Source organism: Siniperca chuatsi, linkage group LG9 (genome assembly GCF_020085105.1).
Source record: "Siniperca chuatsi isolate FFG_IHB_CAS linkage group LG9, ASM2008510v1, whole genome shotgun sequence".
Taxonomy (NCBI): domain Eukaryota; kingdom Metazoa; phylum Chordata; class Actinopteri; order Centrarchiformes; family Sinipercidae; genus Siniperca; species Siniperca chuatsi.
This window is the reverse complement of record NC_058050.1, coordinates 1833629-1849940: the sequence shown is the minus strand read 5'-3', so window position 1 is coordinate 1849940 and position 16312 is coordinate 1833629. Positions and strand designations below refer to the sequence as shown.

At 42.1% G+C, this 16312-nt stretch overlaps 1 protein-coding gene across 1 annotated transcript in view; it reads right to left on the bottom strand.

Annotated features, from left to right (window-relative positions):
- LOC122881162 (atrial natriuretic peptide receptor 1-like) overlaps window positions 1-16312 on the bottom strand; it is a 105728-nt gene that overhangs the window by 45495 nt on the left and 43921 nt on the right. Inside the window, 2 exon segments of the mRNA XM_044206980.1 lie at window positions 5394-5529; window positions 11531-11644. Coding sequence (XP_044062915.1) covers window positions 5394-5529; window positions 11531-11644 — 250 coding nt within the window.

The window sequence follows — 16312 nt, the reverse complement described above, 5'->3', positions numbered from 1 at the left end:
GATCATTGGTGTCTCTCTCCCCTCCCTCCAGGACATTTATGGAACCCGTCTCACTTGCAAAGCCCTCTGCATTGCAGGTGATCCCACACACCCGTCACACAGCTTCTTCAGTCTGCTGCCATCAGGAGGAGAGACTGCGGAGTCTCAGGCCAGGACCAACAGACTGAAGGACAGCTTCATCCATCAGGCTGTCAGGAAGCTGAACTCGCTCCCAAACTTGCCCCCCCGTCCCTCTTCTGCCCCAGGCACCACTGAACTATGAACCCCCCCCCAGATCCCACATCCCCAGGACCTTCCACTGACATACGATGTCATGCACCAGTCACTTTGTGTAGCATTGGTCTGCTCACTACCTCATTCACCATGGAACTGACGCCATTCTACAACCTCAGTCAGTTTAATTAAAATAAGCTCTTTGTCACCTTAATCAGACTGAATAAGCTATTTTTCTTATGCACCTAAAATCTTTTTATCTGCACTGTTTGTTCACTGGTTTGCACTTTATCTGCCATGTGCCTTGCACTGCTTTTAGTCAACCTATTTTTATTTTATTTTTTATTATGTCTCTTTTCTGTATTCCCTTATTGTATAGTTTTAGCTTATATTTTATATTTGATCTAGATTTTAGGCTCTACTGTTAGTGTTATCTGTATGCACCGGGGGTCTGAGAGTAACGCAATTTCGATTCTCTGTATGTATGTAAGTCCTATATAAATTAAAAACTAACTTTTTTCAGGGTCGTTTTCAGAATTCTTGAACGGTGCAGTGCGATGCATCATTCCCTTAAGTTTTAGCGAAATCTGATCCATGAGAGCAGGAATATTTGCCTGACAGACGGACAGATGAACGGACAGAAGGACCGAGCCCCTCAGTCGACTCGTTTCCAGCAAAACTGTCCAAAGAACTGTTTAAATCTAAAATATAGGCATAATGAAAGCCAGATGAGGCCTCAGAGTCTTTCTCTGCCATGTAAAACACAGATATTTTAATTTCTGCAGTGAATCGTAACATTTCACTCTGACTCTGAACGTTCTGTATGAACCAACGGCCTGAATTCGATTCATTCTGGGTCTGTTGGTGTTTCACATTTCTACATTTGAATCATTTAGTTGAGAAGATTTTTACTCAACGTTGCTCAATCATGGAGGAGCAGTGACGTAACATGGCGGCTTTTCAAAGTGTGACAGATTCACTTTTCTTTTGGTGAAACTGCTGATATCATCTGGTTTGTGTTTTATGAATCAAACAGTGATGGATGACGCTTTAATCCAGCTCTCCTTTCTTCTCTACGACGTCAGTATTTCCCCTGACAGCGGAGGGGTTTGGGTGGAGGTCAGAGAGCAGGACAGTAAAGATAAACTGATACTTCTTGAGGTAAAAATGACATTAATCTCTGCAGAAGTCTTTACTGTAACAGGACACAGACCTCTGCATGGGAAGCCAGGCACGCAGACAGACCTGCCAAATGATTCTGCAATGATGGAAGATTTTTAATACCTCACTGCTGCAAAAGATGTGTAGAACTCAAAAAGGAAAAATATCCTGAGATTGTGAGGATTCAGTGACTCTCAGAACTGTAAAAACACCAACTTACAGTATATTCTTTAGCATAAATAACTTTTGAGCTAAATTATCAGCATTTAGAGGAAAAATTGAGAAAAGTAAATGCAAGTGAGTGAGTCCTGTTAACTTGTGCTCTTTATTTGGGAATGCAGTGTTTTATCCTTTGCACTGTAAAATCTCTTCGGTGTAATTAGATTAGTTTGTCAGTTTGAAATTCTTTAATTATCACTTTCAGAACTTATAACCATCAGTTCATTTGACTAAATGTCCGGTGGATCGTTTACTTAACTCATCAAATTAAGCGGTTTAGAAACATTGTTAGCTAATTCCCATATTCCCAGCATGCATTGCATTAAGGGTAAGATTCTCCAGAAATCATTCTTTTTGATATGAAAAAATTTAAACAAAAAGGAAACCAAGCTCAATTGGAAATTGAGAATCAAGTGGATACAGCACACATTTTTGAGTTACTTTAAAAATAAAATCTAAATCGCCTAACTCAAAATGTTTGTTGCCCTGAAATTTCGACTTTTCTCAACTTTTTCTTTTTTACAGTGAGGAAGCAGTTCAGTTCATCTTCAGTGAGGCAGGGGCCGACTGGGACTCACTTTCAGCCCAGGAGTTAAAACAACGTAGAGGCCCACCAACTGTTACGCACAAAGCAGTTTGTTCTTTAAATACTGCATATATTTATTACGATTATATTTGCTCCAAGTATTTAGTTTGCTCTTGTTGACAAAATCACCAGGTTGGCGCCAGAAAGACGCTGCGTCAGAAACAGACGTGATTCTGAGAAGTCTATTCTCAGAGCACAGTCTAAAGACCCGGTTTCTACCAAAACACCACCAACTCGCTTTGCGCTGCCTCGTCTGAATGAGCCCCCCACTTGTTTGTGCCCCACCTGCACCAAAATACCATGCAGACGGGCAAAGCCAGTTTCCAGCTCAGGAACACAGCAAACTGTCGGCGCGCTGCTTGCACCGGTCGAAAACAGGGCCCTCTATTTCTGCTAAATCACAGAGTCAGTGTTTCTGTCCAGGACCTCTGTCCAGCGCTGAATCATTCAGGGTCACAAACCCTTAGACCCTCTCTGTTTCTCAGTCTTTATTTCCTGCCGAGCTGATATCAGAGCAGAACATACTGCACATTCTTGAAAGGTTGCATAGAAAACTTGCATTAGCTGAGGGCGCAGCTACAGATATGAGTTTTAAGATAAGCTCTCTAAAGAGGGAAACACAACACAATGAGACCAACAGGAGCCAACAAGTCGGGTCTGAGGTTCAAGGTCCAGATTTATCAGAGGCCTCAGAAAGTTAAAGCTATAAAGACATAAACTGGAGCTGAAAAAGAGTCCATCGTGAAGCTTTTCAGAAGTTTGTTGAATTCAGACCCAGATCGTCGAATGATGTGTTTGATGTGTTTTTCGTTTCATCCAAATTCAAATGCTTTACACAACCCACTGCCCCACCCCTCCTAAATCATCTGTCCTCCCCCATCTTTCTTCTGCCAACAAGTCTGTTGATGGATGTCTGGATGTGGTGGCCGGGGTTGCTATTGGTGGCCAAGGAAATTCATGGGCTGGGAGTCCAAAATTAACAAATCGCTGATTGATCACCGATAACCAACATGATCAGATTATGTGACATTAACTTCTCAGAGTGTGAGAAACAGGAGGTGCAACCAGCGTAATGTGGCAGCTCATCATCGACAGCTCAACAATATTTTAAGATTGTTATTACAGCCTTTCCATAACGTTAAATTCCATCACAGCACAGTGAAGCTTTTGTCAGGATAAAATAATGGAGTCTGCTCAGATCAGCGCAAACAACACTGATTAATTCAGCTAAATCAAGAAGACGAGTTTCTGCTGATTAACATCTCGTTCGTGGTGTTTTTCCAGCCTCGTTAGCAGCCCGCCTTCTTAAAACGTGACTTCACAAATACGCTGCCAGGAGCGGAGCTTAGACTAGTTTATATTATATTATATTATGTAAAACACATATTTAGAGAGTTACGAGTGGATTACCACAGCAGACTGATTAGGATTTACTAAACGTTCAGAAATACATTTCGCTCCAACACCGAATAAATACATCCTAAAATTACAATCTTCTCTTCAATTGTCAATATGTTGTCAGTCAAATATTTAAATATGAAATGTCAATTTAAACACTTTTCTCAGAGCTGAACTGGTCGTCTGTCCTACAGGAGCTGAGCGGCACACAGACAGCATCACCTTGTGAACAGGAGTCCTCACATATAATAACCTCAGCAGCATTTCATAATGACTTTGCCCTCAGTGTCAGCAGTCATTTCATTCGAGTGGGTGTCACAATCCTCAGAGTGCGAGGATTCATTTTGGAGTGAAGGTCTTCAGAGCAGCTTCACGTTTTTTCAGATTTCATGTTAAACCTTCAGCACTGATTTAACTCGGAGTGTAAATTAAACTAAATTACACCTCTGTCAGGTGGAGGAGGGGTCGGGGCACTGTGGAGTGGTTCGTCACACAGCTGTAGTGTATGAAACTCCACACTGCTGCTGCTCTTTGCAGCCTCAGACGTCTGCTTCTCACGCAACAAAGCCAACAACGTCACAGCAGGTATTTTACAGTCGACAGCTGATGGGAAACACCAGCTGTGACGTCGCTTACAGCAACATGTATGCACATTTAAATGCTCCAAGAACAGTTTTCTGCTTTATGTGAGTTAGTGTGAATTTACCTTCTAATAGCACAGAGCTACTGTCTGGTATATGAACCAACAGCACACAGCAAACATGCAAAACATTTACTTCCTCTTTTTGCCACAATGGAACCAGCTACAGCTTGAAGTTCAGAAATTCAATGATGCCATTTGCCAGATTCATTTCCCTGCATCCGACCAAACCACCTGACGGCTCAGTCACACACCAATCTATTCAAATTAATGGGATCAATGAATTTGCTCATGGAGACAAATACATTTTTACAGTGTTTTCGTGTAGAGTCCAACTTTGTGAATTCATGCCAATGACCCTTTAAAAAACCGTCTTCACGGTGTCGAGCTTTGAGGGAACAAAGAGTCCAAAATGGAGGAAGCTATCACATTAGCTGCGTCACACCATCTAATCTTATATAACCCCACTGGCATAGACTGGGTGAGTGAGGGGAGGAACTGGTCATGCTGCTACTGTATGTGATTCCTGTAGTGTTAGCCCTACTTTGAATCAGATTCCTTTATAAAGCTCTGATACTTTATGAAAGATAATGTTGTATTTGCCTCTGTAGTATGTCTACCACTCCCTCAGGATCAAGACAGGAGTGGTACAGTTCTGTTCACGTGAACTAAATTACTATCTGGTTAGCAACCAAGCTACCTAGCTTGCTAACTGATAGTTAACTAATCAACACCAGCATTGGCTAGCTATCACATTACCAGCTTTCACGGATGAATGTTGCTGTGCCACTTTCTGATTGAACCCCGACTGTCCAGCAGCTTCACAGCCAGTGAGCTTCATTTCCAAATGGATTTCTATTGGCTGAAGTCGTCACACAAACTCCAGACTCATATGAACCCAAACAGAACCACGTGTCTCAGACTTCGTCCTTCTCAGTGGCTAGAAGATGTGCATCACTGTATTTTCAGATAAGTGCATAAATCTGATGTAGCATCCTCAGCGTTCTGAAGTAATACACATTAAAACAATGAAAATGAATGAATGAAAAACAAAAAAAAATGGATTTAAACATAAAATTCAACCTTAATTTGAAAATGTTACTGCAGAAGAAGAAGAAGCAGCGCAAATGAATTTCCCCTTCTGCGATCAAACAAAACAGCTGGAAGTGCACTAACCGTGGAAGGTTCGATTCCACATCCTCTTGGTGACGACTTTGCCCGGAGGCCGACCGCCAGACATCGACATGGTCTCATTCAGAGCGTGAGTGTAGAGCATCAAGCCGTCGTAAAAACCTCCTGCTATGATGTTCATCTGGAAGAAGAAAAACAGGAACACTGAGAAACTGAACAGCATCCCTTTTAGTGTTGTTTGTCCTTATAACCGGCTTTCACTCACTCTTTCTCTCTGTATGAATCGATTCAGCCTGTTCCTGTTTCTATTGTATGGCTTATAACGTCCCTGTGAACAATCATTTTAAATGTCGAAACAGCTCGACACGAGTACGTTAGCCCGATATTGGAAAACGGCAGACCACTGTCAGTCTGTGTGAAATTCAGATATCAGAACATCATCGTAACCATTTCCTGCCCAGAATAGCTCAGTGCTGAGATGAGTTTAATTCGCCACATGACAGTGGAAAGAGCTGACTGCTGCTGAGGGAACAGGTCTTTCTGTGCCACCGACTCTGAAACGCACACTGATTGCTTTTTAACTGCATTCGAACAGCTGGTATTGATGTCACTCAGTTACACTGCAAGGACCAACCAGTGCACTCAAAACAAAGTGTAATGGTGATCTCTCCATCACTTAGAGTAAAATCAATGCTTGATCACCCATAATCCTCTCTGATTCCAGCTGCATGTAATGATGGCGATCTAGGTGTTTAGGCAGATCACAGCTGTTTAGACAGACAGCAGGAATTGAGGAACAAGAACAAAAGCGACAAGTCATTCATTCAAATACACTACCTGGCCAAAACTATGTGGACAGCCCACATTCCCTCCATATGTGACAGCTGAACATGTGATTGCGACACACTGTTCATTAATGTGCTGCTACAACAGCCTCCACTCTTCTGGTTTCAGTCTTTCCACCACATGTTGAACCTGCTGCAGGGATTTGCTCCCATTCAGGTGATCTGGCTCACAGTCGGCGTTCCAGCTCATCCCAAAGGTGCTGGATGGGGTTGAGGTCGGGGCTCTGTGCAGGCAGGTGAAGTTCTTCCACACCAAACTGGGAAAACATTTCTTTGTGGAGCTGGCTTTGCTGTTGTCATGTTGAAAACAGGAAAGAACCACAACATGGAAGAACACTACAGCTGAAGCATTTAGATTTCCCTTCACTGAAACTAACGGCCTCGAACAAACCAGGAAAACAGACGCAGACAGAAAGTAGCTGAAGTATGTGGACAGGGATGTCCACACATAACAACAACTTGTGCCGTCTCATTTGAATCAAAGACCGAATTTCAAGGTCAGGGAAATACCAAACTGTCAGAACGCTCTTTGTCACAAAAACAATGAGCCATAAGATTGTCACATGCGTCTTTGGTGGATCATACAGCTATTTACGAAACGAAAAAGCTAAAAGTAAATGCAATTGAGACTGATTGAAATGAGATAGTTTAAACCTCCGGAAGAGGTTTGAGACTCAGATGTTGGAAAGGTACGATGCATCCGTCTCTCCAAGACGCATACACAATCTTTACTCCTCCCAAGTGCCACTCACAGATCTGTTCCTGTGATAAAGGCGGGCAAAGTTACGCTGAAAATACACTGAAATTAGCCGTGACTCACCCTGTCGCTCGGGAGAGGGAGACGTTTTACTGATCCCTGATCAGTTTGTCCACTGACTGGCCCTATGGGTCAGGGAGCAGCGTGAGCGAGAGCCTGACGAGACAATAAAACGTTTGTCTCGCTCAGAGTCCATAAATACGATTCATCCATGGGTTTGTGTTTTTTTAATGAGTAGTTGTTAGCTCGCTTGCTGTTATTGATAACTGATATTGATGTAGCTAAACTGCTTAAGCTAAAGCTGCACAAGTTAATCTTGTTCTGCCATTTTTGATAGTTACCAAACAGCTTCAGGTGCATTGCCACCCTGGACCTACCCTAATTGGCCAAAACAATTAAACATAGATGGATTGTAAGCAAAGTGTATTAAATGGCATCTGGATTTTATCTGGATGCAAGAAACTTAAAATGACAAGTGTAAAAAGAGTCTAAGAGAACTTGACTTAGAAATGGTTGACTGGAGCTGGAGTTAGCAACCTTGCAGCCCGACCAGTGGGTCTGCTGTAATGAAATTCGGACATAACTAAAACAAAATGCTGGATTGTATGTGTCACCATACATTACTTCTCCATCTGATGTCTTGCTGCAGCTACTAAACATCAGTGAAGCCACGGAAAAACACAGAGTGTATCTGGCATTTCTGTAGTGTGAACATTTAATGGATGCAAAGGGTTAAATCAAAGTGAACGACTGAACCAATTATTCTACCACAGTTAGCTGATTCTTCCCACAAACCATCAACTAGCCTCTCAACACCCTGAAGGTTAGATCTGACCCTGTGACCTGTGCCAAGTGATGGGCCTTCAATTCAAATAACGGGCTGAGGACACTTGCTAAACATAGTATTTAAAGCGACATGCGAGGGCCTGGAGCTGAAGCCCCGGTTAATGGTTAAAAAATCAAAAGGTGGAAATTACAGGCCTCATGCTGGTTATGTCTGCGCCCCCGTCTGATTACATTTAATGAGGGTGCTCCAGTGTGCGGGCTGAGATAGTCTGGAGACAGAAAAATATTGAAAAACACAGAACAAGACGACGACAAGAAAATGCTTCTTGTAAAAAAGGGAAAATATTTACACATTTTCCAAAAAGTACAAATTAATAATGGCGAGAGAACTTCTGTCAGGGTGAGCAAAAGCATCTGATGATCATTATACATGCCAGTACAGGTCAAAGGTCATCTGTAGTTTAGAAAATTACAAAACAGTCATTACAAACATTATCAGTCATCTGTTGGTTGTGTTGTGTTTTCTGCCATCTGTTGGTTTCCTAATGGCGCTCGTTTCCTTTGGTGTATCCTGTTTCTCCACAGGGATCACCAGTGTCGTCTTATCATATCTTAGTGTGTGTGTGTGTGTGTGTGTGTGTGTGTGTGTGTGTGTCGAGCTCTGTGTCTGTTAACTACATTAGCGTCCCTCAGCTGTCTGCTGCTGCTGAACAACCTGCCTACTTAACACAGACACACACACACACACACACACACACATATGGTGCCTGATAAGGGACAAACTGGAGTCCCGTAATACATTTGAGAAGATTACAGCATTAAGGAAAGTGCAGGGCAACCAATATTTAGCAGCTGGTAGCTGATGGTTGTAAAAGGAACAGTCCAAAAATTTGTGGAAGATGGATATCAGTTTCATCTCTATGCCTCCAGTACATAGACAGATCCATTACGTGTCAAGCCGAGCTTAGCACAAAGTCTGGAAGTTACTGTAGGCCGTCGTACAAAGCAGCGATTTCTCTTTAACAGAAATAGTGTGCTAACCCTTTGATTCATTGTTTTGTTTCACGTTGCTGTGCCTTCATGACATTAAAGAATAACTTTCTAACTTTCCCTCTTTCAAGTCTGTCGCACCTCTGACAACAGCCAACAATGATGTCACAGTGCACTGACACACCCTTGAGTACACTTCTACATCACTAATGGCCAAATGAGGAGTTAAACCACTGGAGGCCAGCTAAAAGTAAATCCTCAACTACTGTTAAGCTGCTCTTTAAGTTGCTGCTAATGAAGACATCCTGTAGATTTTTCACAATAAAGCTACCAGTGAAGGGAAGACATTTCCCCCCTTGAACCCTGTTTCCAGTCGTTGTTCTAAGCTAAGCTAACCGGCTGCTTCATATTTAGCAGACAGATATAAGAGTAGTATCAATCTCCTCATGTAACTGCACTGCAAAACAAACCACACAGTCAGTGAAAGTGATAACAACCTAAACACAGTGTTGTATTATTAGATTACATCCAGCGCCTCATTTTCATGTCCACCTTTTCATAACATGCTAGCATCACTTGGTCTGCAGTGTGTGTGAGCTGCTCACATTCTCACCATCTGTTTTTCTAAAAATCATGGATGGTTTTTGTGCGTGTGTATCGTTTCCACATCTGGCTCCAGGTTTCTGAGCGATGTTTCAGGCTTTAACTTCCAAACTGTCAGTAATGTGCCGACATTTCACACAAACACACACCTGCGATGTCAGGGCTCTAACAGCGGGGCTGTGGACATTTGAAATGTCTTCAAAATGTCTGTAACCCCCCCAAAGGTTTCAGTTTACCAGTGAAAAATCTGCTCTCTGCTTGTAATCACACAGAGGAGTGATCTACCCGATTACTGGACACACATCCCATCATCGCTGAGGACATGCTGTTATTGTCACGCAAACAAAGAATTGGCAAAACTTGATTTTCCACATTTGCTGATTGGTTTGTTAAGCACAGCTGCTTTTATTAAACAAAAACACAATGGTCAAAAAGTTCAGTGATATTTAAAGGAGAACAATCACCAACAATCAACGTATCTGCTAACGAGTGATGTGTGTATCACAGCCTGATGTATCGTCTTCCTCTGAGCCGCAGAGCGCCACTGTTGTCCAGAAACCACATCAATGAGCCGCACTAATGGGAAATGTTGACAGTAACAAAATATACAATATAGCCAGCCTTTTATTATTTTTTAAATAACGTGGAAGGAAGAGGAGAGTTACTTTGTCCCCCATCAGGCCATCAGGACACAATTTTCACTTCACTTCTATCTATTTATTGTTCTTAATTTCCATCTATCTGTCTACCAATTCTAATCAACACTGCATACAAGATCTGCACAGAACCAGATTCAATTCTGATTAAGTGTTAAGTTTTCAGCCTTAAGCATTTCAAAACAGAGCTGAAACGTAGTGCATGTGTTCACACACCCCAATATTATAACAGGTGGTAAAAACTATTTCAGGAATCTTTGATGTGTAACTGATATCTAGGAGTTACGTGTTGTTAACATTGGAAATAAGTGCACATGCTGACATGAACTGGTGGTCGGACGCCTGGGTCTCATCAGGTGAAGCTGTCATATGGACCTTCTTGGTCACATGCTGAGTATCACTGTGCCTGATGAAGACGTAATGTCACAACGAGGTAGCTGTACTGAATACACTTGTTTCTGATAGCATCTGCTCAGTGTGCAGGTGCCTTGCACTTCATTTCAAACATAAGGTATTCTCTGCCATGTCTTAAAAAAATCCCAAGATACATGTACTTTGACCTTTTTTGTAACACAATAAAATGTGCAAAACCTCAAAGGGAACACAATAGAAAGCAAGATGGCTCACCTCCTCTCCAGAGTTTTGTTGTGAGGGCTGTTATTACTTCACACATCATCTTTATGCCAGATGATAATATCAGCAGCAGTTAGCACTGAGCTGGGATTTGTGAGAGCTGTGGGGTCGCTTTCTTCTTCTTGTTTTTTCTTGTGTGTGTGTGTGTGTGTGTGTGTGTGCGTGTGTGTGTGTGTGTGTGTGTGTGTGCGCGCCTCATGTTCAACCTTTGTGCAGGATGAAGCGACAGAATAATAATCAGCAGACTAGATTAGCTTCTCTAAACTTAATTGGCTCAGTCATCCAGCTGCAATGACAGCTCTGACAATGCTAATTATACATTTGCATAATACTAATGTATTTTTGAATCTATACATTGTATTTTCCAGTGTTGCAACTGTCAGGTTCATTATGTCTAACCCTAACCTAATCCACTCTGTCTTCATTATATCATATTTGTCTTTGTCCACCAGAAGTGAGGCCGGAGGATGGTGATGTTTGTCCATTCAACACTTCTTTACAATTTATAGAAATTATATTCATAGCTTCCAGGATGAACCCTGATGTATCTGGTAAACTTCTGGTTTTTCCTCTCGTCGTGTAATCACCTGTGTTACGAACAAAACAAGCAAGCCTTCTTTGCTTGACTTTTTTCAATGTTTTCTTTTATTTTCAGATTACTAAATATTCCAACAAATCATTTTAAGTTTCAGAACACACTTTGATATTTTTGAAATGAGTGAGAAATACAACAATTTTAAAAAGCAAAGCTTGTTTTTCGTGCAAGGTACACAGATGTTGCCGTTTTAGGGGAATAGAAAAGGCTTTTTTTTTTTTAATAACATAGAACCTTAAAATGTATTTTATATTCATGCTCACTGTGTCCCAATCACCAGCACACACACACACACACACACACACACACACTCTCACCAGTGAGTCCTCGATGGTGTAGTTGAACATTTTCCTGGCGTCTGTCTTCAGGTTGTCGACAAACTCTCTGTACTCGCGGTTCTGAGGCTCTCGGTACGTCAGGATCTTCACACTCTGAAAACAGGAAGAGAAGGATTTTAAAATAACCTTTGCTTTCCTGATGAACACGGACTGACCAGAAAGTAAATGTTGTAACTATACATAAGACAACACGAAAACAGTAAATGTGTTCCTCATGAATGGGAAATTAAATGGGTAGAATTAAATCGAAACGAGTTTCCTCGTGTTCTTTGATTGCATTTGGAAGGGAAACAGGAAGAGGAGGAGTTACGTACAAACGAGCGCAGGTAGATGCTTTGTGTACATCTGATATCATCATATGACATTACTGACCAGTGAAAAGTGCCAAAGTACTGTGGGAGGCATGAATAAGACGTCATCTGGCCCCCCTGCAGTGGTCAGGGTCAAACCTGGAGTTCAGTTTTGGTTTTAAATGTTTGCCTGTGAGATCCTACCAGCTAGACTTCATACGGTGCAGACAACATTATAGGCATTACGCTGATCTCAGACTACACAATAGTTTTGTCTTTTGAGATGGCCACTGTGTGCGATTAGGCGTTCGTTGTCAGCACCGTTCAATCATAGCGTGGCAATATTCACGACTCGCGTGACGTACAGAGGTGTAGAGTGAGGCGTCAGGGACCGACTTCACTGTCACCATCCGACAGCAACAACAGCGAATGTTTCTGTGTGTAGTCCAGGTTTTCTGGATCAAAGTGAAGCTGGAACGGTGGGCGGTGAAGGTGAGCTCTGTCTTTTTCCTTCCCAGATACACGTCATAGAAGTTGTGAGAAAAGTCTTTTTGTCGGGACGTTGTGGGGCGTCTCCCATGCTGCATGGGTTGTCATCAAATAGAACACACTACACAGGATGGTAACGAGCATCTGTCCCGACCGACTTCAAACAACAGTCTGAACAGTCCAAAAACCCAAAGGGATTCATTTCCAGTGAGAAGACCCACAGCAGTGCACCAGCATAATGTTTGGGGTTTAACAGATAGTAAAATCATCAGTGATTTAATATGAATTCTTTAATCTGCACCGAGACTAACACGTGTATAATTTGGGTCAACGTCAGTGAACTGTTCCTTCAAAGTAAATCAGATTAGAAGGTCAGAGTCAGCTATGATTTTAAATATTTACTGAGGAAGGTAAATGAGCACATTTCTCCCCAGAATTAAAATATGTTTCTCTGGAATTAATCAATCTAGCGGTCTCCCTTTAGGTCCTCTGTCACTTTATCTGAACTCAAACTGAGTGAATTCCTTTCCTGTGAGAAACAGGCTGAATGTTGCTTCACTCGGTCAACCTGTTGTCTCTCTAAACACACAGCTGTTATTTGAGTGCGGCCCCATTGTTGTCTTTTGTCCTGGTGACCAGTCATCCACAGCACAGCCGGGCTCATCCTTCATCTTATTTAATGTGTATTTACCGAGACAGGCCGTGCTTCACCCTGCTGCACACTCCTTCACCTGCACCCGTTTGCAGCTCTGCAGAACGACCACCAGCTAACTGTTAGCAGCAACGCTAACCATACTCTGTTGCTGCTAATGTCACACAAATATGAAGTAAAAAGTGCAACACTTCCCTAAGAAGTGTAGTTTGTCAAATTGAACAGAGAGCTGAGCCTTTGTTCCAGTAGCACCTGGAACTCAATGGATTTTCTTTCTAAAAAGCTGTAACATGTTCCTGAGTATTTCTGTTCGTATTCAATCAAAAAGCAACAGCAACATTTCCCATGAGTCTTAACCGGTATGTCGTCAAACCCTCGGGGGAGCAGTCGTTGAATCCTGACAAAATACTGTAACCAGTGTTCATCAGTCTATGACTACAGTGAGGAATTTGCTTTTTGTTAGCAAAAAGACCAAAATGCATCCGCCTTGTTAACCTGTAAAAAAAAAAGAGGTCACTGATTGTGCTGACCTGATTTCCTCAGGCTCCAAAGCTTGAATGTGTTAGTCTCGTCTGCCCGACTCATTGATCCTTTATCGGTCTGAGGTGTGTGCAGGTTAGAATCTCTGGCCCCGACTCCACTGTGTATTGATAAATCCATGTCGCAGTCCGTGGTGCTGAAGTAGCAGACGGATATCAGTCCCGCCCTTCTGTCAGCTTCATCTTGGATCTATAATGTTCTCTAAACTATATACTATAAATACTCAATTCTATATTGTAGCCTATATATCTATAGAACAGTGTTACCTTCATGATTACAGTGACAAGTAGCAACATGTAGTCGTGGGGTGCTCCCATTCAGTCCACCCTGTTATTAACAAATCACCAACTGGTAGTAGATACACATTTATCTTAGACTATGGACAGAAAACAGAGTGGAGCTAGAGACAAAAGAGGACCGGATTTGGGCTCTCTAGTATTTCTATGCAGTGCAAGTGGTTAAAGTATCTGGAGAGTGTACATCTCTTACAGAGCTTTCACACTACAGCGCAGGTGCAACGTTGCACAGAGCAAGGAGAGAGCACCGTCTCTGGAAGGTGTAGGAGCGACAGCGGGCCGCATCATGCTCATTTTCCACCAGGCTTTGCGGAAAAAGTTACTAAATCAAACTTACGCCAACCTCCGCGACGCACGTCCAAAGGGATTCTGGCCTTCACGGGAGGCAGAGGTTATGACAACAACAGCTTCTTTAATTTTGTGTGAGTTTTGTAGCGCTACTCTCCAATCTTACCAGGTCTCAGGTAAAATGAATACTGTGATTATTTACATTTTGATGTAGTTCGCTGCTTTGCAGGATTACAGTATGTGCTGCTCTACCTTTAGTGTTAAAACCAAACTACAAGACAATAGAAATCTCTGAGTTGCTGTGCTGCTCACACCACAAGACATTTTTTGTCCTCGACGTGAGGGTGCACAAACTACACAGCTGGATTAAACCAGACTGGATTAAATTATCGTGATATTACAAAACAAATGATGTGAGAGGTCACTGTGGGGCAGATGGGAAACGTGATGCATTCTTCTCCAGACGTACTGTATGTGGTGTATGTATCAAACAAAAGCGCGCAGAATGGATTTACACAAGCTACAAGGAAGGCTGTGGTTGAGAACAGAAACGTGATTAACTTTTCATCTACAGGAATATCAACAACATCAGACAATAAAGTGAACGCCCCGAGACTATCTGCACATTTTCGACTGGAGATTTAGTTTAGCGTTGCCTCAAGAAACATGTTCAGAAGAATCTTTTGTTCTTTGATAGTTCTGAATCTGAATCTGAATGTGAAGTGTTTTCCTGTTTCCTCTGTAGTCCGTCACTCTACATTATGTGGAGCTGCAGGGAGAAAATGAAAATACTTCATATTCAAAAGAGAAAGAAAGGAAGGTGGAGGAGACAACAGAATAAAAGCAGACAATAATTGCTCTGGGGAACGAATGCTGTGTGTGTGTGTGTGTGTGTGTGTGTGTGTGTGTGTGTGTGTGTGTGTGTGTGTGTGTGTGTGTGTGTGTGTGTGTGTGTGCGCAGAGGAGGGTCAGAAGAGAATAAAGCCAATTTCAAGTGCTAAAGAGATGAAGATGAAGATTAGAGAGAAAACACTTCAGAGTAGCTTGGGAAATCAGGTTCTGTTGTCAAGCGCTCAGAGGTGCTCGTCCTGAGCCGACCGGGCAGCAGGTCGTGTTTAACCCCTCACCCGCCAGGCTGAGCAACACACAGCATCAGTCATAGCTCCAGAGTGCTGCGTCTGTTAAACTTGACCTTTGACCTTCCTGTGGCTTCAGGAGAAGAGAATTTCCCACTTGAGGAGATATTCTATTTACGTTAATCGTCTCGGGGGGAAATACGCTGAGTAAATATTATGTACATGTGCATCAAATTTAATGTCAACTGAATGTGAGCGAGATGACAGATTTTAATTCTGGCAGACAAATACACAGAACAAAAGGTGGGACGGATCATTCCCCAAGGTTTTGATCAAATTCTATCAGTGCTGTCTGAGACATTGTGTGTGTGATGGATGGATGATTCCCTGTGTTTGTCATTCAATATGGGGGGGGGGGGCAAAGACAGTTTCAGGCAAACAAAAGGGACACAGCATCACACACAGACACTGGTGCTGCAGGACATTTACGCTCAACAACAACACAATATTGCTAGAAGAGCAGACAGATTCTAGATAGATGTAGTGTATGTGCCAATCCTGGTTGTGTGTCAGGCAACAAGTTCCCACACCACTTTTTTTTTTTTTACATAAATGATTCATAAAGTGTTTAGTTATGTTAAAGTAATTTGATTTTTGTGTGAAAATGGAGGAAATCAAAAATGTTTCTGCTAATCTGATAAATGAAAACATGCTAACACTAACATTAAGGCCTATTTAGGAACCAATATGGCTACAGAAAGAAAAAAAGTCATCAGGAGTGCAAGACGCTGTGAAAGCTCATCAAAGGTGCTGTTGTAATGTCAGCTACAGGTACTGGTATTAACTAATCAAATGTGTATTCCAATGTTGCAGTCTTGTTTGTAGAAAATTCCCAGACGGTGTTTCTTTGTGGAGCTGCAGTGGAGGGACAGTAACACAAAAAGGACATTTTGTACTAAAAAAAACCCTGTAAATTTGGAAGATAACTACTTAATATGTCTAACTGAGAATCCTGAAGTCTCATATTTGCTTCAGCTAAACCTTGGAATGTATTGTTACACAGAACGAGGACTATGCATTTGTCCCACATCACTTCCTTTGGAAGAATATAAGTAAGGGATCTCTTAATG